This window comes from Alosa sapidissima, chromosome 1 (genome assembly GCF_018492685.1).
Source record: "Alosa sapidissima isolate fAloSap1 chromosome 1, fAloSap1.pri, whole genome shotgun sequence".
Lineage (NCBI taxonomy): Eukaryota > Metazoa > Chordata > Actinopteri > Clupeiformes > Clupeidae > Alosa > Alosa sapidissima.
The window spans coordinates 20,403,837-20,431,594 of record NC_055957.1 but is presented as its reverse complement, the minus strand read 5'-3'; the positions used below and the strand labels follow the sequence as shown (position 1 = coordinate 20,431,594).

The 27,758-nt window shown below is 44.3% G+C and overlaps 2 protein-coding genes across 8 annotated transcripts in view; one reads left to right on the top strand and one right to left on the bottom strand.

Annotated features, from left to right (window-relative positions):
• The window catches only part of herc3 (HECT and RLD domain containing E3 ubiquitin protein ligase 3), an 87,172-nt gene extending 69,470 nt beyond the window's left edge, over positions 1-17,702 (top strand). For all 4 annotated transcript variants that reach the window (XM_042094125.1, XM_042094123.1, XM_042094126.1 and 1 more), the window contains 11 exons: positions 14-127; positions 944-967; positions 1,267-1,356; positions 1,831-2,001; positions 2,758-2,901; positions 5,049-5,215; positions 8,380-8,446; positions 9,283-9,365; positions 12,848-13,031; positions 14,626-14,728; positions 15,309-17,702. In XM_042094125.1, coding sequence (XP_041950059.1) covers positions 14-127; positions 944-967; positions 1,267-1,356; positions 1,831-2,001; positions 2,758-2,901; positions 5,049-5,215; positions 8,380-8,446; positions 9,283-9,365; positions 12,848-13,031; positions 14,626-14,728; positions 15,309-15,517 — 1,356 coding nt within the window. In that variant the 3' untranslated portion in view covers positions 15,518-17,702. The remainder of the gene's footprint in view (positions 1-13; positions 128-943; positions 968-1,266; positions 1,357-1,830; positions 2,002-2,757; positions 2,902-5,048; positions 5,216-8,379; positions 8,447-9,282; positions 9,366-12,847; positions 13,032-14,625; positions 14,729-15,308) is intronic.
• A 117-nt stretch (positions 17,703-17,819) lies between these two features.
• The window catches only part of fam13a (family with sequence similarity 13 member A), a 60,348-nt gene continuing 50,409 nt past the window's right edge, over positions 17,820-27,758 (bottom strand). For 3 of the 4 annotated variants that reach the window (XM_042094119.1, XM_042094118.1, XM_042094120.1), the window contains 10 exons: positions 24,540-24,756; positions 24,298-24,439; positions 24,101-24,182; positions 23,580-23,785; positions 23,352-23,435; positions 22,102-22,197; positions 20,938-21,021; positions 20,010-20,206; positions 19,794-19,895; positions 17,820-19,629 (listed from right to left, as the gene is read on the bottom strand). In XM_042094119.1, coding sequence (XP_041950053.1) covers positions 19,506-19,629; positions 19,794-19,895; positions 20,010-20,206; positions 20,938-21,021; positions 22,102-22,197; positions 23,352-23,435; positions 23,580-23,785; positions 24,101-24,182; positions 24,298-24,439; positions 24,540-24,756 — 1,334 coding nt within the window. In that variant the 3' untranslated portion in view covers positions 17,820-19,505. The remainder of the gene's footprint in view (positions 19,630-19,793; positions 19,896-20,009; positions 20,207-20,937; positions 21,022-22,101; positions 22,198-23,351; positions 23,436-23,579; positions 23,786-24,100; positions 24,183-24,297; positions 24,440-24,539; positions 24,757-27,758) is intronic. The other variant, XM_042094121.1, reaches the window with a different exon arrangement.

Genomic DNA, 27,758 nt, shown 5'->3' with positions numbered 1-27,758 from the left:
CCCTCTGTGACAGGTGAACCTGAAGGCTCAGCATGTGGAGTACAATTGCTTCTACATCCCTGACATCACCAGCCTAGTGGACATCCAGGAAGACTACCTCAAGTGGTTTCTGAGCAAAGCTGAGATTGTGAGGAACTTTTCTTCTCCTGTTTGTTGTACTATCACTTTTCTTTTTCTTTCTCTCTCAAGTAAAGCTTATTTGCTTTTCAACTCACATAGATTGTGTCAAGGGACGGAGTTGTTCTTAGCTTGAGTGTTGTGTGTATACATGTATGTAGTGTATGCTGCACTTGTTTCCAAAGAAAAGGTCCAACCTTAGGCACAGCTGTGAAACAGAGACTTGATGTGGAATTTTGGTTGTTTATGGAGTGTGTGGGTGTGTACACACATTGATGTAGTTTCTTGGTTGTTGTTGGAAAATCGTTCGATTGGTCTTTCCAAGGACTTAGAGAGTCTTTGGCTGCAGCTGTCAAGCATAGGCACACTGTGGAATTTAGGGCATGACTGTGAGTGTGTGATTGTGTGTGCGTGTGTGTGTGCGTGTGTGCGTGTGTGCGTGTGTGCGTGTGTGTGTGTCCGTGCGCATATGTGTGCATGCGCATATGTGTGCATGTGACAGTGGACATGGACTTGGACCGTCCAATAGCAGCTCACCTTTGCTGAGGAGACACTGATCTTCCCTAAGAAATAAGTGGTCCAGCTTCCCAAGTCTTGAGAACAGGCTTTAGGCCATCAGGAGCTTGTCATTCAAAGCATTCAGTGCCAAACTGGCATATCCAGTGTGACCCAGTAATCTCGCCATTCATTCACCTGACACCTGACTCACACAGCTCACCTGCATCACATAAACGCATCAGTTGCATGCACAAGCGCATGTCTGAGTACTCTCCCCATCTGAATCATGTATCTCACTGATTCATTTTTATTCTCTTTCTCTCCACAGAAAATTAGAACTCCTGCAGTACAGGTATGGGATGTCACCTTTTGAATGTGTTTTTAAACAGAAAGAAGTCAACCAATGGGCTCAGCCCAGAGTCTCTTCATGTCCCAGTTTGTGTTCTCTTGATTGAGCTTCAGCAATCACTGGCTTTTCTGACAGCCGTTATCAATGATTTCTCTTTCCCTGATGTAGTGTGTCAGTGTATGAATTGGCCCCACTCCTGACGTGGTCAGATGGGTCATGGTGCAGGTGCCCGTGGAATTAAGCAGTAGGCACACTACCCAAGCAGATCCATTCTAACAGAAGAGTCTGTGTGTGTCTTTCAGAACTCTGTAACCCTATGTGCCTATCCGTTCATATTGAACGCTCAAGCAAAGACAACCATGCTGCAAACAGATGCCGAGCTGCAGATGCAGGTATAGGACTACAGCCATCTTTTTCAAATTAGATTGGAAACACTTATTTTTTATTTAACTATTTCACACTTACAGCATATCTCAAACTAAACTGAGTTTAGGCCTGTTTTTGAATGACAAAGATGAAATGATAAAGCTAATTTAATAACTTGCCATTTTGCTTATTGATCCTATTAGTCCAAAGCACACACATGGGTGGGTCAGTGAAGTACTCCGACACTCCACAAGATAACTTTAGTTCATTAGTTCATGCTCAAAACATTATGCATGTTGTGAACTACAACTGACAAGTCTGTATGTGTAAATGTGTAAACTACATTCCAAAAACATCAAGGGTCATTCCTGTTAGCTCATAGTGTGTCTGTGTTGAACTAGTCTGTTGATGTGTTTTTCTGTGTTACATGCATACCAATGAGGAAATCATTCTCTCTTTGTGTGTGTTTGTGTGTGCGTGTGTGTGGCTGGGCTGGTAAGATGGCAGTGAGCGGTGCCAACCTGCACAACGTCTTCATGCTGCTGACGCTGGAGCCCTTGTTGGCACGCAACCCCTTTCTGGTGCTGCACGTGCGGCGTGACCACCTGGTCAGTGACGCACTGCGAGAGCTCACCATCTACTCTGACGTGGACCTCAAGAAGCCCCTAAAGGTCAGAGTTCAGCACGTAACACACAGGAGTGTAAAATGGTGGCGCCGGTCAGTCAAGGTGCAGAGAGGCTAGTTCAGCTCCGCCCAGTGAGTGTGATTGAACTCCAAAGATATTGAGGGACCAGGCCAGCACTAACCTCCGAACGTGGTAAACAAAATATTTTATATTTCAGGCAGTAAAAGCCCCGGTAAGAACCAAACCAGATTTTGTTCAAATCTACACACCTATGGCTACTAAAAAATGTAAGGTTCATTTATCAAATGTTATTTTGAAGTATTAAAAAACACCGTTGTTTTAGAATTGTCGAACAAAATGGGTGATAATTGGAGGTGTTACGATACATGTTATATATATATATATATATATATATATATATATCAGCAGAAGTTCGTATTTTATTTTTCTGTTTAGAAGTAGCAAAGGTACAGTTCAACTAACGGTATCATATGACTCCTATACTGTTTTCACTGTCAGTGAAAAACTGGATTGGGTACTTGATCATTTTAAGACATTTGTTTCAGGCTGTAGTGTGATAATCATGAACCAAAACAATCGTTTCCTTTCCTATAGTTCTTGTTTATATAGTTAACAAATATATCTTTGTACTCCTACTGTGGTTATTGTACTACATTCCACTTTCAACATCAAAGCTCGTAGAGGGAACATCAGGTTCGTAGAGGGAAACTTTACAGAGTGAACAGTGGGCTGGCTGGCTCGGCTGCTCTCAGACTGAGCGCGTGCCTCTCTCCCCTGCAGGTGATCTTTGATGGGGAGGAGGCGGTGGATGCTGGGGGGGTCACCAAGGAGTTCTTCCTGCTGCTGCTGAAGGAGCTCATGGACCCGGTGTACGGCATGTTCACACACTACTCCGACTCCAACCTGCTCTGGTTCTCTGACAAGGTTAGTGCTGCACTCTAAAACAAATATCAGGACTTTATATGCATTTGTACACGGATTCCCAGTGGTTAAATACATTTTTGGGGTGGGTAAGATGGAAGACAGTGGTTAATGTTCCTGTTAAATGGGGATCTACTTTAGAATGAATAGTTAAAAGGCTGAGAAGAAACTGTAGATCACAAGAACCCTTCAGCAAAAACATGCCTCTGGAAGGGTGGAGTGCATCCGCTTCTGACCAGCTTGGAGCGTAGCTTAGCCTTGTTTAGTCTTTGCTATAGATGTTATTCAGGTCTGACTAAAATTATCAAGGGATCTTGTATTCCTGTGTTTCAGTGGCATGATACTACACACATTGTCGTTGTGTACAAATTGAGAGTGGCAGGCATAATATGAATCTGATTGATTGATGTGTCTGGAAATTTAATAAATATAAAGCTAAAATTAAACATACTAAAATACACAATTTTTCTTTATTCCCGGTCACAAATGTTTACATTTCATTATTATATTACCCATATTGAATAGGTATTGATTATTATATTACCCTTATTCCACTGCTTGGTTGAATTTCCCATTGTCCTGCGTAATTTAGAATGTGTATTAACCGTATGTTATTTGCACACCTATGAAGTAGATCCAATTTGTTGGCCGTATCACTCTCGTATATTAATTCGCTGAACTTGTTAAGTTTAAATGAACTCAAATCACGTTGCATCCAAGCTGTAAAATACAAACATAGCAACATTGTAGCATATGACAGAGGTGGATCTTAGCTAGATGGATGACATGTAGGCTCAGTAAAATAGCGATGTTTCAAAGCTAAGGTTCATCAGAATCCTGAGATATGCCTGCTTGACAACGGGAGAGATGGAACTAACGACTGGCCTTTGGCCATAGCAACCATCCATTTAGAACTAGTAACGACAGTTTGTCCTGCAAGTTGATATGTGGCGGAAAGAAGTAGTTGTGAACACAGTTTTAAACAGACAGTTTTAGAGATTAAAACGTTTACATTATAACAGGAAATGAAAACGCAAGTGGCAGCAATGGAATAAGCGGGATAATGGACTTCACACCGTTCGACTATACAAAGTTAATATACTTTTCCGCTTCACATTGGGCCGTTTTACCATCTGGAACGTCTATTAACTTTGTATAGTCGAACGGCATGTCGTCCATTATCCCTTACATATTGAATAGGTATTGTGTAATTGATTATTATATTACCCATATTCAATAGGTATTGTGTAATTGAGTGAATATGAAAATAAGGGACTGAGGAGACATTTTGTTCCAAATGTTAGATACAGATAGTCCAGCCCTGCGTCATATGAATATCTTATTAATTGAGGACAGAGCCCCTATTTGTCCTCTGGTGCAGCAGTGTTTCATGTGTTTACTCTTGGCTTTAAGTCACTCTCTATGTGACCATATGGAAGCTGTTGGACGCAGGGTTCAAGGTGAATGCCTGCTAGCGTCAAATCTTTTACGTAATGTTGCCAAAGCAGCATCTAATGGAGGGCCTGTCGTTTTTAGCTTAGATCGGCGGTTTCCCAAGAGAAATGACCCGTGTTGAGCATTAACTGAAGCGTGGTGATGGGACTGGGGACATTCACATGTGCCAAACAAGGCGCCTGTGGAAACCATGTGGCCTGATAGTGCAGCTCCCACATTCTTATGATTTAGTCGGTGCGGGCCTAGTTCCCTGGTAGGGATTAGGCCTTGTGCCGGGGATGGAATATATTGCTTTTCACCAGAGATTCCACAGGCCAAGCCAAACACAGTGCAGAACTTGGCCTAATGTTTGTCTGGGACAACGCCTTTTTAAATTATACCTCAGAGTCAAGTCTTTTATAGTTGAGCAAAACTATCAGTTGCTACATACAGCATTTCTCACTGAGTATTAACTACTTCATTGGAAATAGATAACTACATTGTGTTTAATGTAATCATATTACTTTGTAATTGGGTGAAAATCCAAAAGCAGCAATTAAGAGTCCATAGAGCAGGGGTGCTGCCCGCCGGCCAATTTTCAAAACCCAATGTGGCCCTTGAGCCAAAAAGTTTGCCCACCACTGCCATAGAGTGAGGTGGTCAGATGTTGGATTTCTAACTCTTTCTCTGCTTTATGTTCTCTTGTTGGCACCCAGTGTTTTGTGGAGCACAACTGGTTCCATCTGATTGGGATCATCTGTGGCCTGGCCATCTACAACTCCACAGTGGTTGACCTGCACTTCCCACTGGTGCTCTACAAGAAGCTTCTAGATGTTTCTCCCACCCTAGAGGACCTAAAGGAACTGTCTCCTACTGAGGGCAGGTACTGGAACTCAGCAACACACATCACAGGTCAGAGGTGCAGTCATAGCAACACAAGCACAGGAAACATTGCATAGGAGCCGCTCCCAAGCTGTGAGGAGTATGCTTTAACAGTAACCAGCACCAACAATACTTGTCACCACATCCAAATGACTAAATGATAAATGAGTGCTTCTTTCAAATCTGAAAAACTGCCATCCCTTAGATACATTAGTAAGGCATAGCTGTCAACATTGAGCATTGAAAATAAGGGAGATTTCCCGGGTTTCTCACCCAAAATACGGGAAAATGTCAACATTCGTCCCCCAACGTTGGAAGGGTTGCAGTATTAGTCCGTTTCGCAATTGCAAGCTCGTGCATTGGTCAGCTAATAATGTAGCCAACAAAGTACTTTATTTACGCCTAACAACAGCCTATATTAATTTGGTCAACTTTATACAGCCCTAACAAGGCTAAAGTTCTGTAATCGATGCCCCTGTGCGCTGTCATTCTCTCTCCTGCGCAAACAAAATGTGTGCCTTCCAAGTAGTGTGCGTAATTATTCTTCATGAAGTTGAACAAATGCATTTGGTGATTTTAGAGAAAAATATAAATAGCCTGTCATGCAGTTTATGGGCTACAGTGCAGAGTTGCGAAGTTATGGTAGGCCAACTTGGAGTGAATATAGGCTACAAACAGGGGGGATTCTTTCTCTACTCGTAGCTAATCAGCCTGATGGTAGGCCGATACACACAGTGCTTGCGGCCGTACACTATGCAGGTGCCACTGAATCGTGCTCTCACAACAACCATGCCGTCATCTTAAATAGTCTCACTGTCGCCTTCAAGCAAGCAAAACGATGCTTTGAAAACATCTCTTTCGCTGGAAGGGCAAGGGGGTAACAGGATAACAGTACAGAGACTGACAAGTCCGATGGTAGGCCTAGAGCTAATGTTATGAGATTGTTAAAATACGGGATATTTTACGGGAAAATATTAAAACGGGAAGACAGCGGGAAAAAAAGTTAGTGTGTGTGTGTGTGTCAGTGTTGTAGTCAAGCCACTATGCCTCGAGTCAGAGTCCAGGTTTGAATCTCCAGTGTTCAAGTCCGAGTCAAGTCCAAGTCATTAAAAAAAAAATTCCAAGTCAAGTCAGAGTCGAGTCCACTACTCATCCGAGTCTGAGTATGAGTCGAGTCACTATTAAATGCAAAGCAAACAACCTTTGAGTCATGTCTCCAGGCATTTGGCGCCATTAAAGTTGACGTCCGTTATTGTAGGAACATTAGTCCTGGACTCGAGTACTACAACACTGGTGTGTGTGTGTCATCTCTGGCCTGGAGTCAGTCTGAACTTTGAAATAAGTGGTGAGCTGAGAAAGCGAGCACGTTCAAAGCCCCCCCCCCCCCTCTCCTCTCTCTCTCTCTGCCGCATGTGCCTTCCACTTACGTAACAGCCAGGGGTTTTTACATAACGCTAAATTAGCTGCTGTCTGCTTCACAGTACATTTCCTCAGCTCAGGCATTGCGCTGGCTTTGCGGTAGCCACTTAATTGTGTGCAGATGTCCTCCAGCTAGCAGCACAACAATCACTGTCCCCGAGATGAGAAGAGGAAGGGTGCAATTAGAGGCTGCTTGAAGGCAGAACCTCCTGCGGTGATGGGTTGCAGGCTAGCGGGCAATGTGTGCATGTTCTTAGAGGATCGGCTGCTCTCTGTGACAGTAAAAACAACTAGCTGATTACAAAGCCGTCTTCTGTTGGTGTTTGGTCTTGGATAGTAAGGAAGGAGAAAGTGTTTTTGGTGTGTGTGTTTTTGTGTGTAACTGTGTGTGTGTGGACAGTGCAGTTGTGAAACTAAAAGTGGTATATATTCATTAAGTATAATCTTCATATATTACTCAGAATAGGATTGAGTGGTGGTGTCTAAAATAATCTCTTTTAGCGGTGCTCAACACCTCTCATTCCCTACTCCAAATCCCCACACCCTTCTGCTCGTCAGATATGCATGGTTACTGAATTAATGAAATGCCCATGTTACAAAACGTTACAAAATGGTTCCAAAGTCTGATTTAATCTTTGAGTAATACGTACCAAGTTAATCCAGGAAAACCACACTAGTCAGTTTTAAGTAAGTTGAAAATCCATTTTATTCCATGTTAGGTTAAGTGCCTCTGTGTTTGTGATGGTGTGGGCTCTGCTGTGTGGGGTTAGAACATTCTGGAAAGTCGTGTGTAGTGTTAAGAGTATGAAGAGGCTCTTGGCTGACCTCTTTGCCTGTGTCTCCAGTCTCAAATGTGGTTTCCACTACAGGGCATTGGAGAAGTGCACTTTCTTCTCTTGCTCTGCCTTGTCACTGTATGCCACCAGCTATTATTGAGTAATGGTTTAAAATAACTGCCATCTCATTGGTTATACACGCCACTGAGAAACGAGTCAAGTCTATTTTAACCTCCATGAACATCAAGGATGGGAATAGAAAGATGGAACGATGGGGTCTGACTTAGAAAATAGACAGAAGATTCAGGCAACGAGACAATATGTCCCTGTCAGTTAATCCAGATGCATTTTGGGAAGGCACAGATGGTGATGGGCATGACCTCAGCGGTTGAGTTGTATTTCTTTACCAACGTTAAATCTGTCAATGCAGAGAAGTTAATCACACCAGTAAGCATGTACTGTACTGTGTGATGGTGTGTGTGTGTGTGAGCGGGTATCTGGAATTAATATTCCTTGAGGCTTTGTGAGATCTTGCTGTGAAATGGAGAGATGTCCTTTGATGGTTACAACATAAGCCCACACAAACACTGGATTTATTCTTGCTTATTACAAGGGTGAGGAGTCAGAGATATGCGTGATTCTGTACATGTCAATAAACATGCTATAATACGTACAATTTTGCACAAGGACAGTGTATTGCAGGACCATCGTCTATTTCAGTTTTGTGGATTTTTTAATTCAACTTTTACCAGTTTATCAGTCCATTTTAGCCTTATTGGCAGTTTATTATATACAATACTTGAATGAATTTTATATGGACTTCCATCTGGAAACATCAAAACACTGGTTGGTTCTGACATATTACCAGGTGTGTATGTGTTGCCTGCCCAACTGCATCTTCTCATCAGTTTTTTTCTTGATTTCTTCCCTTCGATGACCCACCCCCACTCCCCACACACACATCCCTCAGGAGTCTCCAGCATCTTCTGGACTATCAGGAAGATGACATTGAGGAGACCTTCTGTCTGAACTTTGCGGTGAGTGCATTTAACACCAAACTAACAACCACCACCCTCAGCTCCACTGTGCTGCCCAAACTACAGCCCCAAAAAAGTGTGGTTTGAATTTGGCTAGATGTGTTTTCACTTTTACAGGAAAACTGCTGAGTCATATTTCACCAGTTGTGAAATAACCAACTCCAGGAAAAGCCTGGAAATTCCACCAGTCAGCTTTCTACTCTCAGTCCCCAGCTGTGAGCCTCTATGAATTCTTGTTGAGGAGCACGTCTTCAGTCCCGTCAGTGTTGACTCATTTGGCTTTTATCCACAGCATGATAGCGGTTCAAAAGTTCTAAAGCTTGTCATTAACCCAGTTAGCAGGTCTTTCTGCCCTACCACCTGGTTGGCATGTCTAGAGGTGATCTGTTGACAGAGACAGGGGGGTTGTGCATGGAAAGGTGTTTCGGCATGGTGGTTAATGAAGATTTAACTTGACCATGCAACAGTTGCGAGACAGCTGCTACTAAACTGTTTCCTACAGTAGATGCATTTCTGAAAGGCAGCCACCTTCTGTGTTTAAGGAATTAACATGAATGCCTCCAATGTCACCAATAATTTTACCGCATTTTACCAGTAGCCTACCAATAACAAACAGAACTCATAATCATGTGTACCATATGGCAGAGCAACAAAGTCAATATGTCAATACACCTCGACTTGCTTATCGAAATTGAAATGGTGCTTAAGGTACTGACATCCAATCAATTGTCATGTTTGGCTCATCTCAGCCTAAAATATCAGGTCAGCAGAGAACCCCAGTTTGGGAATCCATGTTACTAACTCACAATTGACATTCTCTCTCTCCCTCTCTCCAGATCACCAGAGAGTATTATGGACTGACAGAGGTCAAAGAGTTGGTTCCAGGAGGAGAGGGCATCACAGTGGACAAGTCTAACAGGTGTGTGGACATGGACACAGAAATACCACTGACTAGACAGGGCTCTACACTAACATTTTTTTCCAGGAGCACTTGTGCGCCCAAGTTAAAAAATTTAGGAGCACAGACAAAAATTTGGGCGCACAGTCAGTTCTGTACTTAACTTAAACATAATCTGACATTACACTGCAGCTAACACTTAAACATGCCAGTGCACAAATTGCGAATATTAAGAATGACTGACAACATTTAGGCTACAGGAAATAGGATTTTAAAGATCAGTGCCTACTTTATTTTCAGTCTGTTCTATTTTCCTACATTTTGTAAAATGTAAAATATAATACATTGCCATATTTGCATTTAGCCAGTATATCAAGTATCCTGCCAAATGTAGGCTAATTTATTTATTTGTGAACCCATCTTTAGCTAATCCAAATATGCCCATGGTGACCTATCTGACTGCATACTGCCTAATACTACTACTAAAACAGTCCATTTTCTCTTCCACAAAACCCAACATAGGCTAATCAAGGATATATATATTTTTTATACGTTTACTTTTTATTTTAAATATCTGCATTGATGGGGGCAGTAGGCAAACGTTAGGCCTACTTTTGTTTTGCACTTCAGCTTGTATTCGGTGTAAACAAACAAGCATGCGTGGAAGCCTGGAGTTGTCAGTAGCGTTCTACCTTTGAATAAAATGGGAGTATTACGGGAAGCTACTTTTGTGCCTGTTCGCTACAGCTATATTTTGCATAATATTGCAGCCAACACGTCAACTGGGCTAAAAGGCATGTTAGGTTACCTTTCCTTCTCTCACTGCATTCTCAGAATCTCATCCTGTTCCTCCGATATCCGATGAATTCGGTGGATAGAAGAACTAATTTCGTCAATCTTTGCATCTTGGCTAGCTAGTCTAACTTTCCACTTTTTCTGTGTGCTCTTGGATTTGATAGAACGCGAAACTGCTAAAGTTTAGTAGGGAGGTGTAGTTTTTATGCTGCATTTGCGACGTGATTCTATGGTTTGCACCAGTCATGTTTCTTGATGTTGCGGTGTATTTTGTAGACAAACATTGACATGGTTATAAGTCATTCGCACCAGTGCGCCTAAATATTATTTTGCACTCGCACGCCATCATTTTTACTCGCATGTGCGAGTGAAATGGGCGCACTGTAGAGCCCTGCTAGAACATACAACACAGAAAAACATGACCCAGATGCAGAGATGTAGAAAACGAGAGAAAACACAGTGTCCCCATCTTTTGCCCTTTTGCCCTGCATTTGAAAATATATCTCTGATGGATTTATGGAGGACAGAGAGTGATTGCATGAAGCACAGGGAGAAATATATTTGTGTGTGTGTGTGTGTGTGTGTGTGTGTGTGTGTTCCCTGTGCTGTACTGCCGTGTCTGGGACAGCCTGAACAGATGGGACCTTCAAAGCTCCATCCAAAAAAAGCTTACACACATGCACAAGCAAACACATAAACACACCTCTCTTTCTCTCTCTCTCTCTCTGTCTATCTGTCATACCCAGCCATAAATACCAATAATAAATGTATACACATTCTGCTATTTACATATCCACACACACACACACACACACACACACACACACACACTGGATCACAAAGGCGCACACACACTTACACACAAATCCACACCGAGCGCATTATTAATTTTCATTCCATTTGGTTCCAGGGCCAAATCCTCAGGGGCATCACACCAGACATGAGGGAGAGAGTCTCTCTCTCTCTCTCTTCTCTCTCTCTCCCCTTCCCTCCCTCTCTTTTCTCTCCCAGTCTCTGTCTACCTCCCTCCCTCTCTGTGTATGTCTGTGCCCTCCTGCCAATTTTGGATCATTTTAATTTAATAAACAGATGGGTGTGTCTGCATTTTTAAATGTGTGGAAAGATAAAGCGTGTGTGAAAAATAAAGCGTGTGTGAGCATCATAGAACAGAGGAGAGAGAGGGACTGGAGATGGAGATGTGTCCTCCATCTCAACTGGTTCTCCCAGCTGTAGGGGCCAGCCAGGTGGCCAGCCATCTTGTGCCCAATGATCATCGTCTCTCTCTCTCTCTCTCTCTCTCTCTCTCTCTCTCTCTCTCTCTCTCTCTCTCTCTCTCTCTCTCTCTCTCTCTCTCTCTCTCTCTCTCTCTCTCTCTCTCTCTCTCTCTCTCTCTGTATGTATGTATGTATGTACGTACTGTATCTGCCTATCTATCTATCTATCTATCTATCTATCTATCTATCTGTCTATCTACAGCTCTGGAAAAAATTAAGAGACCATTGCACATTTTTCTGATGTCATGCTATGGTTGCTGAGTGCTGAGACATTCAAATGAGTTGACCGTCATATTCAAAATTAAGAGACCACTGCAAATTTGACCGTCAACTCATTCGACTGTCGCTCAGCAACCATAGCATGACATCAGAACAATGTGCAGTGTTTCTTTTCTTTCTTTTTTTGCACACAAACATGGACACACACATTTGTTCTAGCACTTGCACTGTGTATTGCTGCTAGCCATGGACTGGACTGATTTGTTGAAGAGATTACATGCCTTTAAGACAAGGCCAGATTATCAATCCTAATACACTTTACAGCTGTGTGTGTGTGTGTGTGTGTGTGTGTGTGTGTGTGTGTGGATTAAGTTGTTTGGTGTGAGGTCACATGCTGTGGACACAAGTGGACGTCTGGAGCTCGTCACCTGCATGTGAGCGCTGCTTGCACATGATCCGATAAGAGTGAGTGAGTGAGTGAGTGGGAGGAGTTAAGTGCTATCTCACATCGTCATCCTCACACTGACTGCCCAAAAAGCGCTGGCACGTAGAGGCACAGACTGCCGGCTAGTCCGCTTGCATGCAAACCCAAAGCTCTGTTGGGAAAAGACCTTTTGTATGTGTGCGTGTGTGTGGAGAGACAGAACCCCTGATCCAGCACAATCTCCTATTTACCAGACCACCCAGACTAATGTACTTGATGTTAACACGCAGAGTATACACTCATTTACAATGCACCAGATGCACAATGCACAATGCACCACACACACACACACACGCACACGCGCACACACACACACATGCACACATACTGTAAGTGTGTGTGTGTGCTCGCCGGTGGCAGTCATTTCTCCATTACGTGGATGGTAGCGAGACAAACCTCTCAGGCCAGCAGCACGTGCTCTCTGAGCCAGATATGTTATCTTAGAGTAGGGAGATACAAGAGCAGAGGCGTGTGGGTGTTTGAGTACAGGTTATCTGGGGCCTTTCTGGCATTTGCTACACCACAAGTTTACCGCCATGTTGCCATTGTCCATTTCCATTCAGACTCGGAACATGTGAACTTAGACGTTACTGTGGGTGACATTTAAAGCTTGTGTGTGTGTGTGTGTGTGTGTGTGTCAGTCATTTACCTACCTTGAGTTTGTATTGGTTGTGTGCACGTTGTGTAAGTATCTGCCGTTGTGGACCTGCCTGTGTGTGTCCTCTCTGCAGGATGGAGTTTGTGTCGGCGTACCTGCGCTACGTGTTTGTGGACTCGGTGCAGGAGCTCTACGCCGCCTTCTCCAGTGGCTTCCTGAAGGTGTGTGGGGGAAAGATCCTCTCACTGTTCCAGCCCTGTGAGCTCATGGCCATGGTGGTGGGCAACTGCAACTACAACTGGGAGGAGATGGAGAAGGTAAGCAGTAACACACACACACACACACACACACACACACACACACACACACACACACACACACACACACTCTTCCGGTTCCAGTTCCACAGACAGAAACACATTTTCAACACAACGTCCTCGTGCCCAAAACATATCCCAGCCACGTGTGCATACACTGATGAATGGCACGGCACACATAGTCCAGAATTTGTTCGAAAGTGCCCATGACCTGTGAAAGCTCAGGGCAGGAAGCAGGACTGCCGTCTCCCTTGGAGGCGCTCGTCCTGTCAGTTGGCTTTTCTGAGGCACACAGCACCAGACAGACAGGCCAGACACCCACATGCACCCAGACTCACGCCAGCCTAGACTCCCCCTCACCACTCTCCTCTCTCTGCCCTCTCTCTTCACCTTCTCCCTCCTATCGTAGTAGATCAGTGGGGGTTGGCCCCTTTACTCTGGGCCTCCTTGTTCTTTTCTGTTCTTTTCATCCTCTTGTTTTCACATTCAGTTCCCCACTCCTCCTACACCAAGGTTATAGTCACAGTTCTGAGTCCAAATCCAGTCTTATCTGTGGCTGTTGTGACACACATTTTGTCAATAAGATATGGTTATGGCTGTATATAAGTGTGTTTTACTGTCTCTAGTTCATATATTTTAGTAAATGGTTCCAGTGATGACATTCACTGCCTTCTTGCTCCAGTGATTGCTACACAAGCAATTAAATAGAACACGCACTCAACACGCATACAACAAGTAGACATGAACACACACACCTCTCGTAAAGTTTTATCTGTTTTACGAGCTTGGACGAACGAGTACGCGCTTCTTCGCCATGGCTACTCTCCTCCTCCAGCCCCATAGTGTTGTCACGGCAACGGCAGCCGTTGCCATCGCTGTGGGTTTATGTGGCCACAGACACAAAGAGTAACGAGAGAAACCTGAGACTAGCGTTAGCACTGGGTGGTGCTGGTGGTGGTGTTGATGTTGATGCAGATGCAGGGCTGTTGGTTGAGGAGGGTGGTCTGAGACTGGGCTGGTCTGGGCTGAGAGGAGGAAGTGGGCCCACAGGAGAGGGGGGAGGCTGGGGGTAACCAGAGAGGGATGCTCTGGCAGGGGGCCGCTCCACCCCGCCTTCCCATCCGTCATGGGGACGTGCGGTCAGGCGTGTAGCCGAGCGCTCCAGTGCAGCATGGATGAGCAAGGGAAGGAGGCTGTTGTGAGTGTTCTGTTAGCTTTTCCAGGGATTTTTTTTTTTTCACAGCACTGTACTGAATCTTGGAAATCCCCCCCCCCCCCCCCCCCCCCCCCAAAATAAATTCATCGCCACTGAACTAGAGCATTCATCATGGACACCCTCGTCAGTCACACTTAAATCCTCTCACATAAAAACACAAGGACACACACACACACACACACACACACACACACACACACAGCCTTGTCATTCACACACTATTGTTAGAAATCCCACGAGTCTCTTCCAGTCTAGAGGAGTGGCTGTGTCATACAGTAGCCCGCATTCTCATTCCGTGTGGGCCTGGGCCGCACCCTTGTATCCGTACCCAACACTATGTTTTTCTCTACTTTTATCTCTCCTCTTGTTTTCCCCCAGAATGCTGTTTATAAGGGCGAGTACTCCGCGTCCCACCCTACTATGCGGATGTTCTGGGAGGTATTCCACGAGTTTCCCCTGGAGAAGAAAAAGCAGTTCTTATGTAAGTGTGGTTCCATGCATGATCGGCTCACAGATTTATGGCTCTTTTGCTCTAAAGTTACAGAATGGTGTCAGGAGTTCTGGGCAGAGGTCCTTCACATAGTTCACAACATACTACTTCTGACGCTGATTGCTGGTAGTTCGAGACATAATTCTTTCACTGCAACGAGGATGGTGAAATCTGAAAGTTTGTACAAACTTTACCTTAGAAGTATCAAGGGTTTGGCTTAATTAATGGAATTTTATTTGTCAACTTATGTTGATTTTTGCAGCCTTGTTCAGTTTTCAACCTTTTGCATGCACAGCACAGTGTCTTCCTGTTGGAACAGAGTTTTACCTCTTGAAAGCCTGAGCCTTCTATAGGGGTCTCTTTCAGGGTCTCTGCAAAGGGCTCTGATGACATAACTAATACTTAAGTACATTCAAGATCCATCAGACTGGTAGCAGATCAGTTACTCAATTCAGCAATCCTCTTATTTTGGCGAGCCAGCCAGTAGAGCTCTCATAGCCTTTCACGTTAAACACAGAGAGGTTAAAGATGATGGACTAAAGGTGTCTCTGTGGTCTCTCTCCCGGCGCAGTATTCCTGACAGGCAGTGATCGCATCCCCATCCACGGCATGGGCAGCCTGCACATCGTCATCCAGTCCACCTCGGCCGAGGAGCACTACCTGCCCGTGGCACACACCTGCTACAACCTGCTGGACATGCCGTGTTACCGCACCAAAGAGACTCTGTGCCGCCGCCTTACGCAGGCCGTGGAGCAGTACGAGGGCTTCAGCCTGGTGTGACTGCCTGGGCTCCCTCCTCTCTCCAGACGCCCTGGAGGAGAGGCCCGAGGCTGGGGTCGCGGTAGCGCTGAGGAGGCCTGTCCCAAGTGGGATGCAGGCGGAGAAGGGCCCAAGCATCTCTGCTATGTCACTAATGCTGCACTTTAACCAACAGCGCCAAGGGAGGGGGCTGTGGTGGGTGGGACTGAGGTGTGGGAACCTGTGGACCATATAGACAGAGTTAGAGGTGGCAACCTTGGCTAAGCACCTATAGAGAATACTGAGGAAAAGAAATTATTTTTGGTATTTTTTACAAGCTTTAATTTACATATGATTGAGATGCACATACTTATTATTATTATTATTATTATTATTATTATTATTATTAATACAGCACTTTTTTTGTGTTTTATAGATCCAAAAAAATCATTTTATTTTTTCCTCCATGTGGGTATTTGTCATCTCAGATAAAGAAATAGGATATGTTTAACAACCCCTTCCAATCCTGACTCTTATACATTGTAAATAAAATGGAAGGTTTGGATATTAAACCTTGGGGTTTGTTTTTCCACAAATGGTCTTACCAGCTAATTTATTGAGCTTTTTGATGTCATGTTTGTTTTCCTTCTGTTTTCTGTGGATAGAGGTAGTGTGCGACAGTTGAGGGGGTGGTTAGGCCTGGGAGGGTCGAGGCACTGATGATGCTGAAATTGCTGATGAATTGTTTCAGCTGGGTTTCACAGAGCTATCCCAGAATGCCCTCCCAATGTAACCCCTGACCTCAGGTCAGTGTTCCTTGGACATCGTGTCTGCCATTAGTGCAGCCAGCTGCTCCAGGCTAAAGCAGCACAGATTGCATATGACTACAATGTAGAGCAGTCCATTAGCCAATAGCACCAGGCTGGTGTTCTGAGGGGCCGAGACCCAGAGCCCAGGCTGCTGTTTTTAATCGTGTTTGTTCTTCCTGTGTTTGGCAGAGCAGTTGTGCCGGCTGTTGGGGGGGGATTAATGAGTTCACCGCATCCCCAGTTTGCATTTTGCAGCCTTTTTGCCTTCAATACAATAAGCCACTGGAAAACCTACTTTATGGTGATTTGTGGGGAGAGAAGCCTAGTGTCTTTAATTTTGTACTTTGTAATAAGTGTGCATGCAAGCGTGTTGTTGGGAGTGAAAGCTCAGCCTGCTCGTATGATGTTGTATATTAAACAAATCCAAATTATTAACGGAATCCAAAAACGTATACATAAATAAATAAAGATATATATATATATATATTTTAATGCACCACAACAGTCCTGACTCCTGAGCACAGGTAGTGACCACTTTAAACCAACACAGCTGGATGTGGAAGAGCATGAGTTGATGTTTGATTAAGTTTGTCTGACACATGAAACTCCTCTCACATCCTTCAGGACTCTCTTTGCGGTGGCACTGACCCCGAGAGAGGAGCCTCCAAAAGGAATGTATGCCGTAGCCACACAGGCAGGAACCGCAACCCCTTGAGTCCGAAAACAAGTTGTTTGGAAAATAAATTACCTTAAAAAGCTATAGCAATAACACTCGGTCATGCAGTGATCACTACAGCTGGAGTCTTGGAGGCTGCCACCATAAGTTATAAGCACCTCTCGAATTCTCGCTGAAGTATGATATGCGGTGCATCTGTGACTATTACCCTGTAAAGTCAATTTGTTTTTTTCCTTAGGGACATGTGATCGTTCATAACTGTTTCCACTCTGTCCCATTTACCAAATAACTTCACGATGACATTCTGATTTCTAAAATAATTCTGTGTGGTTTGAAAGCTTGAAGGATTCTATTTTCTGTGAGGACAGTTGATTGCAGCAATGGTCTCTTCTGTTCCTGTTGTCATACCCCTGTTCTGTTCCACTATAAACATTTTTGTACAGATCTGTAAACAGCGCTATTGAGCTGGTGTGAAATTTACTGGTGTAAGTCTAGGAGATTCGGGTTGAACCCCCAATACTGTACACATTCAGCTCTGTCTGAGGGATTTAGTAATCCATTATTAAAAAGAGACGGTTTCTGAAAATAAAACAATAATAATCTCCCTCCAATGTATGCAAACAAGGGCTTCTGTGTGGCTATTTTTGGATTATTTTAGTATATTTACTTTTTTACCTTTCAAATTAAAGACATTATTTATCTATTTTTTTCCAAAGCAAATAAAATATTAATTTCACCTCAATTTCTGGTCTCCGTTTTGGTCATTAAACTAATGGCACACATCCATGATACAGGCTTACTGCTTTTGCTATTCCAGCACACTCACTCACACACACACAAATGATATCCACACACTGAATTTCATCAGTAAAAATAGGTTTGGCTTTATATAATATGTACAAAATACAATCATGTACTAAAATGTACACACCCATATCAGTTATTTCCATCAGTGTTTACATTCAGAAAAAACGAAGGTCACACTGGAAGTATCCATTCTGGAGAGGAAAAGGGATAGCTTAGGGTACATGCCTACTTAGGCCCGGAAACGTTGGCGGAGCCCCTTGTCCATCGGACAGAAATAGGCAAGTACAGTCAGTCAGTCAGGAATTCTTTGAGAATTGAGATTGCCCCATGCAAATCATGGCAACCGTTTGATCATTGGGGTCGTGAGAGCTGGAGTTGTCTATGAACAGCAACAACAAAGGTCTGACAACCAGTGTGAGACTTGGGAGCTTATCTTGCAGTTTGGAAGAAAAAAATATGCTAAAGAAGTGAATACAAGCAAAATGCATATCTACAATAATAGATGACCGTATTAGCTTGGATTATTGTTCTGCACATGTTTTTTTATATTGGTATTTAAAAACATCCAAATATGTTGATTTCACAGTAGAAAACTTAAAACAGTACAAAACTATTTTAAATCTGTGTTGTGGTTAATTTTGATTATATCTAAACAGACTCAATCAAGAAGTTAACATTACAAAACTCTGAAATGAAATACAAGTGAATAAAAATAAAGTGTGTCTAGTTGACATTTTAAAAAAGTCGAACAGAACCATTTTCTTCAATATGGCACAAAGTCAATGAACAAATAAAAACAAGTCAGAGGACTCAACATTTTGTTGTCCTGCAAATTGCCCAAATAGTTCTCAAAAGGATTTGCAGGCAGATTGCAGTTTGTTAAAATTGTATGTACAAAGAAAGACTCCCTTCAACATAATTACCAAAATTACTCTCACCATATTTTTGATCACATAATAAAGACAAAAGAAATCTTGTCACAATATCCCCACATCAAAATGTGTAAGACTTTCTTACGGATGTTACCTAAACCCATTTAGAGTTTGATCAGATGAACAACTGCAACATTTAACATCAACACTCACATGAAATAGAAGTACTTCAATAAATAAAAGCAACAAATAGTGTATAATACTTGAAATGCCCCACTGATGCAGCTGAACACTAGGTGGTTTTCAAACAGCAAAGAGCATTCCACACAGGCTCTTCCTGGTCTGGTTTGAGATCTTCATTTATTTCAGCTTGTTGCTGTTGAAAACGAGCTTGCATCATCCTTTTTCCCTGGACCTCTCTCTCTCTCTCTCTTTCTCTCTCTCTCTCTCTCTCTCTGGGGGTTACCTTAGGTCGGAAGAGTGACAGCCAGAGTCTGTGGGTTTGTTGGTGTGGAAAGGGAGGCTTGTTGGTGCAGTTCCAGGGCCGTGAGGCCCAACAAGGGAGTGTGCCACAGGGCCCAGCTGGGTGCGCTGTGCCTTGGCCACCGCGGCTGGCCTGCTAGGGCAGCTCCAGAGGGAGGGGGGCAGTTGGGGCTGAGTCACGGCGTACTTGACTCCATCTTTGGCCAAATGTCTGACAGATGGCGTGGGAGAGAAGACAAGAAAAAAAACATGTCCAATTTGGTGGGTACGTGTCAGCAACGGATGGATGGATGGATGGATGGATGGATGGATGCTTGTGTGGATGGATGAGTGGTGGAGCATGGGCTCCGGCTTCCTGTTTGCTTGTGTGTTGGCGTGCATCTCTAGATGAACTTGGAGGAGTCGCGTTTGCTTATGAGGACCTCCAGCAGCCTGAGCTTGGCTTTGATGTGCTTGTATTCGTTGTACTCTACTGCCAAGGGCGAGCGGTCTTCCTTTTGCACGTTTCTATGGGAACACATGGAGGGAGGGAGGAAGGGACAAACGTTAGGAAATGGCTGACTCTCAAGAGCAAGTTTGGCAAAGCTATGAAGACTTGCGACACAGAGCACTGTCATGTGCCAAAACATGTTTTTGTACACCCATTTTCGAAAGCAAAGGGAAATACTCACCTTCCATTTTGCCTGAAAAACTGATCCTCAAACTCCCGGAGGCTCTTGCGGATTCTTTTCTTCTCCTCGCGGGCCTCTTGCAGCTGCTCCACCAGCTCTGGCCTGTGTAGGTGGGAGGAGAGGTATTTCAACTCCAAGAGACTTCACATCAGAGCCAACAGTGTAAACCCTGAGCCAGAAACGGGTGCCCCTCCAGTCAGTCTGTGTGCTACTTACATAGTGGCAGCGTGCAGGTTGGAGAGCCTCATGTCTGTGGTGTTCTTGGAGGGCGAGAGCTCGTCCACGGGCGAGATGAAGGTGTCTCCGCTCTCGTCCAGCTGGTCCAGGAAGCCCAGCACGCTCAGCTCGGGCCTCACGGTCACGGTGAACTGGGTTTTGCACTCTCCGTCATCCTCCGAGCCGTCCTCCTCCTCCTACAGGGCCAGAATGAGGGGGAGAGAGAGAGAGAGAGAGAGAGAGAGAGAGAGAGAGAGAGAGAGAGAGAGAGAGAGAGAGAGAGAGAGGAGGCAATGAAGGGCCTGGTGTTGGGGGAAAGTTGTGACTAGCGGTGTGGTTACAGGCAAGGCAGCTTGCTGTCACTGCAGAATCAGGCATTGGGTTAGTCACCGTGGCACATTCGCAGAAAAACCAAACAAAAACCCAAATCTACAGAAATAAAATGCTCTAAAGGAAAGGCCATTGAGTGATTCACTTTTCTCTGCCAGCTGTAGATTGGAGACTACTTTGATGGAACCATTTTTAAGACATGTTAAGAGAGTTCAGGCCCTGTTGCTATGGCCAGGGAAGCATCAAGGTGTTGTTAGGGCCGTCTGGACCACTGGAACATGTGTAGTGTGCACTGGGTGTGATCTGATGACTGGGCCCTGGGATAGCTTCACATACCACACGAGCAAACGTCTCTACTGCTTTGCCCTGTACTTGCTCTTTGCCCTGTGTGTTTGATCCCAGATGTCCTTCTGCGTTAGTCAATCAAGGCCAACAAGTCACACATGCGGCTGTGCAACTAGTGATTGGACACACAGATTTGAACAGGCTGCAATCATGTTTTCAGGAGGGATTTGGGAGGGTGGGGAAGGTCATGAGTGGGGTGGGAGGGTTGCGGGAGAGGCGTGATTCAAGCTGTCGAGCTGCCGTGGCTCTTCACCTTGATGTCATCGAAGAACAGCGCTGGTACGCCCTCAATAATGGGCTGCAGCAGAGGACCTCTGCGCTTGCTGGAAGGGGAGCCCTGTTATAGATGTCAATTAACAACCAGGTTACCACTGTTGGACTGACTCTAGTGCAGTCTCATCTGAGCAAGAAACACGTGCGAATCAATACCTAACCACCACTGACTCCAAATCATTTAGACAGTGTCAGCCGTCAGTGATGGTGCTCCTAAGACCTGGAGCAAACATTTGGCTTAAAACCAGTCCAGTGGTTGTTCATAACAGAAAGGTGATGTCACTCCTCTACAATGTAGACTGCCTGGTTCTTTGACAGAGAACAGGGCATTTAGGGACTGCAGCTTTGCAGATTTACTGTCACTACTAATAGTGACAACAACTTCACTGTGCATGAGACGAAGTACACAATCTGCTCTCTGTGGTACTAGTCAGTGTCCCAATTTGTATAATAGGGATTTAGGAATTATATAATAGATAAATATCAAGTGTAAAGCTTACAGATTATATAATAAAAATCCAGATATAAAACAATAATATAATACAAACATTGTAATATTGTCAGCTGATCTGAAGGAAACAAGACTTGAGAATACTCATACCATTCTGTGGAAAAGGATGATTTATGCACCGTTCATCTTAAGTGACATCATTGTCCCTGTACAGGATGAACATGTGACCTCTTTTTAAAAATGTTATCTTTTAGGCCACATTCTCTCTGTCTCTGTGTGTGGGTGTGCTGCCCAAAGAATCCTGCTGAGTGATCTGACCCTTTTATGTCACCCCTGATCCTTTTAAGACCAGAGGATCCACTGAGCCAGCTTAAGCCGGGGTTTAGTGACTCTACGAAGGACCATCCGTGCCACAGGGCCAACACTGAGGCTGATGCTAACACCTGGGCTGAAACTAGTTCTAGCTCTGACCAATGACGAATTGCTACCATGGTGGCTAGCGATGACTCAGAAACACATTTCTGCTCTGCTAACAGCATGAGGTCATTCATTTTGCAGGAGTGCAGTGCGGTGAACTGGTGCCAGTCTATCACACTGTTACCATATTAGCCCTGGCTACATTAATATTTCAAACAATGGCTCGGCTGGTGCTGGTGGAAAGAACATGTAAGAGGTGAGAAGGTTTATACTCACAATTACAGGAATGGTGGACGCTCTGCATAAGATCTGCTTGACAAGGCGGTATCTGTCATACAGGGGCTTCATGATTTGCCTCTCACTCTTGGTGACCTTGAGTTAAAGACAGGGAGAGAGAGAGAGAGCTTTATTAAATTACAGCTGCCTTGATGGATCTAGTGTACCTCTCATACCAATATACTGCAAGATGACAGCCTGACCTAGATTCCCCCCATCCCGTTCAAAGAGATCTCTGCTTGTGAGGCACGTGCAGTTAAAACTACCCCCCCTGAACATTCTGTACCCAACAGGTCACTCACAGGGCAGATGCCCTTGTGCTGATCTTTTGCATGAGCTTCGGAACCACCATGGAACTGCTCTGGACTTGATGGTAGCAATTATTTCAATTAGACTCAATGCCATAAGACTTCACTGGGTTTCAAGCTCTGTTAGAATTGCCATCGAAACTGCCATCAGAACTGTGCTGTTGTCAAATCCACCATGTTCCTTGTTTATAGCTCTAATTAATTTTAGGCAGGCTGGTCTTAGTAGAAAAAAAAAGCAGAGGCGCACTCAAAGGCTTGATTCTAATACAAATTTGTATTGAGATGTGGCAGGCAGGCTGGTCTTAAACACTTGACAAAAACAAAAACAAAAACAAAAACACTTGAGGCAATGCTAGTGACGTAAACCCCGCAGAAGGGAAAGTAAACACAGCAGCTATGTGGGAACCTAATGACAGAATTGGGGCCGCTGGTTGAAGCTCCCAGCAGGGAGAGTGGGTGTGGAATCCCAAACAGACACGATCCCTCACCCCCTCAGACGGCCAACTCCGTGGGGTTACTTGGCCCGCCAACGCTAAACTGGGTCACGCTGGGTGAGAGGCTGACTGTAATGCACTCGGCAAAAAAAGGAGGGCAGCGAATCACAGATGACCACTTACTGAGGGGGTATGAATCGTGTGTAATGCAGACACAAATATTGCACATGAAGAGTTCAGATGCAAAACCCTCTAAATCCGTCTGACCACTTTTCTTTTAAATGAGCATTTAAATTCAGGCTCCTATAGTTTTTTGCCTATAAATCGATATTTCAGACCAGGAAGAGAGTGGTATTTAGTGGGTTTAGAAGTTAAATTATTTGATTAGCGTATACTATGTGTGGAGAGCATCCCCTCACCATCTTTATCTAATTTTTGACATAGGTGGCATTTAGAGGCTTTTGTATCTGAACCCTTCACATGCATACATACACTCGGACATACTCACCGGTCTCCCATGGATGCTCTCGTAGTATAGCAGGGCTTTCTGGAGGGCGACTTTCTCTGCGGCAATCTGTTCACGAGTCATGTCCTGTATGGTCACACAGACACAAGGTTGCTTTGCTGACCACTGTGCACCTAATTCATGAGCTTCGCTCCAATAAGTACTCTGTGATTCTTCTCAAGATAAACTTGATGATGGTGGAGAAGAAGCGAGTGGGACCCGTGACCGTACCTTGATGTCCTCTGGACGGCCCATCTCCAGCCGCTTCTCCTCCAGCTTGGCCATCACCGTCTCCAGGGTGGTCTCCACAGGCGGCTTGGGGGCCTTGGCCTCGGGGGGCTTCTTCTCCAGCTGGGAGCCGAAGCTCTTGGGCAGGGTGTTGCTCCGCTGGCGCGGGAGAGGGGTCAGGTCCTCTTCCGACTTCAGCAGCTTGTGCTCTGAGGGACCAAGAAGAGGAAACAATAAACAAACCCCATTTTCACACGGTCAGGAAGACGTCAGGAAAGGAAAATACCCAAGTTGGATTTAGTCCCTGGTGGTGCGACTTTCCCTAATGCACCCTCACCCTTTTTTTATGAATGAGGAATTAGACTGATAACAATGACGTCTCATAGAGTTGTGTTGATTTGTTGGTTGAACAAATGTCATGAGAATTGGATTAACATGGTTTACAACATGCTAATCACTCTAATAATGCTAATCGTTTTCCCCTTCCTCTTTGGCTGCTTTCTGGACTCTCTCCAGGTATTTACCTTTCAGGTCTTTGCTCAGCTTGGCCAGTTCATTCATCCATCTCAGTACTTCTGGGGTGCCAGCTTTGTCACCATGAGAGGGCTGTGGGCGAAAACAACCAAGTAAACAATTAACATCACCTTGCCCACATTACACAGGGTATGCGATAATTGGCAGCCATTTTGTAATCTGTTCACAGTTCAAATATTTGGCTCACCCTATATTTGCGTTCCTCTTCAAACCGCTCCTCGAATTTGCGAATCTTCCTTTTCAGGCTGTGAATCTTCTTTGAAAGCTGAGCTGAGGTCAGCTCTTCACGGTCATCATCACACGAGCCAAGAGATGAACTTCTCCTCCGACTAGTAGGCGAAAAATAGAAAGACCGATAAATAAGACTCATGTATTCCAACTATCTCCTAGTACTCATGGAAAAGTCCAGGCTCTGATATTCCCACTCACCTGACAAAGGAATGTGCGTTGGGAGGCGAGGGCGGAACCTCTGTGTCGTCCAGGTACTGCTGGCAGTGGCCGTAGGCGTAAAAGCGCGGCGAGACCATGGGGTCGCTGTCCTCCTCCAAGAGCTGTCGGATAAGTCTGCCTCCAGCGTGGGGCGAAAGGCGAGCCTCCTCACGGTCCATGCTTTCCCTCTGCCAGGATGAGTATGCTGGCACTGGGTCTGCACACACACACACACACACACACACACACACACACACACATTACACCTCATGCTGAGTTTAAAAGGCACTACTGCAATCCGCATCTAGGTCACTTGAAGGCTGAGCAAACAAACCAAATGACAAGGAAAAAAGCACTGTATTGCAACATGTTCTTCAGTCCCACAAACGCGAGATGCGAGTCGCTCAGATGTGCTCCAGTGAGATGGGTGTTCCACTCTACCGATGCTTCGCACATCATCACGCATGACAGAGCAGCACTTAGATGAGAGGCATGAGTATAGCATGACAGAGGATCGCGGGCAGACATGCGAGGCACAGGCGTGGACTGTGGAACTTGGCATGACTGTGCGCTTAGTCAAAGCAAACATCTTTATCTGGTGCCCGGCCGGTAACAGAGAGCTGGCCAACGATACTGCAAGGCCACACTGCCCAGGGAGAGGGGCAGAGCAAACACTGTCTGCTGCTGACTCTGGTGTATTCAGAGCCAACCACTCCACGTGTACATGTTTGTGCATGTGCGTGTGTGTGTGTGTGTGCGTTGTGTGTGTTGTGCAGTGTTGGGCAAGTTACTTCAAAAGCGTAATGCATTATTTATTACTTGTTACTGTCATCTCAAAGTAATTTGTTACATTACAATATTACTGTCTTTGAATTGTAAGGCATTACACTATGTTTACATTACTTTCACTAAAATAACAGGAAATATGGATTTGGTGTTCTCAATAGATCTTCATGTGTTCAATGCAGCTCATTACACGGCAGGAGGTGATGTGGTATGACATAATGACTGAGCTAGGCTTAAGGCTAACAAAAGAACAATATAATGGTTGCAGTTATGGCTCATGGGACAATGTAGGCCCTAAAGGCCAAAGGTCACTCACAACTTAATATAGTAAAATATAGCCATAGTGAAATTGTATGTTGACTTGGTTCTCATCATTGCTGGTTGCCTATCATTCCACTTACAGTGGTGTAAACTTAATCCAAATAGTTTCAGAATAATGGCTACGATCTTTGTCTGTAAAAGCAACATTTTAGCTATTCTCACTGCTTGAAATGAGAAGTATAGTCTAACCATGTTAGATCTGTTGCATGAATGGCAGAGATAACTCAAATTCCCTTTCTACAGTCATCTAAACAAGGCAATCAAATTCCAGGACCAGCATAGATGACTTTTTTTAATTCTTGGATAATCTTCTCTGGTGCCAATTGAGCATTTCTCAATTTTGGATTAAAAAGCAAAGTAACTTCAGTTACTGAGAATTGTACCGAGTAAAATATTACTGAAATTGTATTGGTAATGCCTTACATTACAGCAAAAAGCAATGCATTACTGTAATTACATTACTTTTTTAATGCATTACTCCCAACACTGGTGTTGTGTGTGTGTGTGTGAGCGTGTGTGTGTGAGAGTATATTTATTACTGAGTGTTTTGCTACTGTTATATTCAGGGTTCTAAATTAACACCCGCCAAATGCGGGTTAAAATTCATTTTGGCGGGTGTTAATAACAAACTTACTAGCCAGTTTGGCCGGTGATGCGTGAGGCATTACATGCATGATACATAAGGCTCTGTTCTCGGCCATATATCCCCCTTATTAGATTAATGGGGGCGAGAATAGGAATGAAGCAGGGGATGAGGATATCGACAGAGAAATAGATAGAGATCCCAAACATGAAATGAAGTGTTTGCACTTTCTGTGTATATTTTGTGGTATGTATTTCATGCCAACAATGTTAAAAATTACCAAATGCATTCAGTGACACTCATCTCATAGGCTAATTATCTTATTTTCATTGGGAAAAAATTGGCTGAAATTCTGATTGGCTAGTAACTTTAGAAAGTTACCAGCCACATTGGCTGGTGATCAAAAAAGTTAATTTAGAGCATCTTACGGTTACTGTACTCCTTCTACTTCGACGACCCTCTCTGATCACAGTGAAGCCTCGGAATATTCCTCCCTGCCACACCTGTCCCTCAAGACCCTCCAACAAGGCCATGACAATGAGTAGGCTACATTTCCACGGGCCATTGACATCGGTATTATCGCTGTAGGCTATTTATTTATTTGTACAAAATGTTACGTGATGGTAGGCCTATGTTGTGCAATAGGCTAGCCGTTCTAACAACAGAGCCCTAGTGTCACCCACTGTCAGAAACATACCTGTCAACTTTTTTCCAGCTGTCTTCCTGTTATTTTCCCGTAAAATGTCTCATATTTTATTACTCTCATTACATATAGCCCCATCGAACTTGTCCGTCTCTGTACTGTTGTCCTTTTGCTACCCCCTGCCCTTCCAGCGAAAAGATGTTTTAAAAGCATCGTTTTGCTTGCCTGAACTGAAGGCGACCTTAAAGGGAAACTTGGCAGGATTTCCCCCTCTGCTGGAGAAATTGTGCATTATGCTATTTCAAACTGTGGAAAAAGGTAATGATAAAGCACATGGATTTGTTTACAAGCTAGCAAAACGGTTAGCATAAGTTCGGTAGACAATGTGGATGTTACAAGGTAAGAAACACGATTTAAAACAAGTTTCTTGTTTCTCACTTCTCTTTCCGGGACGGTAGTCTCAATGTTGCAAGGTTGGTTTTCCGCCTGGGGACGCTAGGAGCAGCGGGAAAAGTCACCATTTTCACCGGAACAGGTCATTTAACCATCCAAATGATTTCTAAACGGGTTTATTACGTTGAAATAGTTGCCAAGTTCCCCTTTAAGGTGATCAGAACAGTGTGGGAGAGAGCATTTGACGCCAGAGTTTAGACCTAGCTTCACACCTCGTTTAGTTAGTGCAGTAGTTTTGTAGTACGAATTCCTGCTCTCACCAGTGATTGCAACAGAAAGACGAATGTTGAAATTTCCCTGTATTTTGGGTGAGTAAACCGGAAAATCTCCCTTATTTTCAATGCTCAATGTTGACAGCTACAGTATGGTCAGAAAACAAGAAGAAAATGACTGAGGAGTTGAGTCAGCGCAGGAGTGACTTGTGGCTAGATAG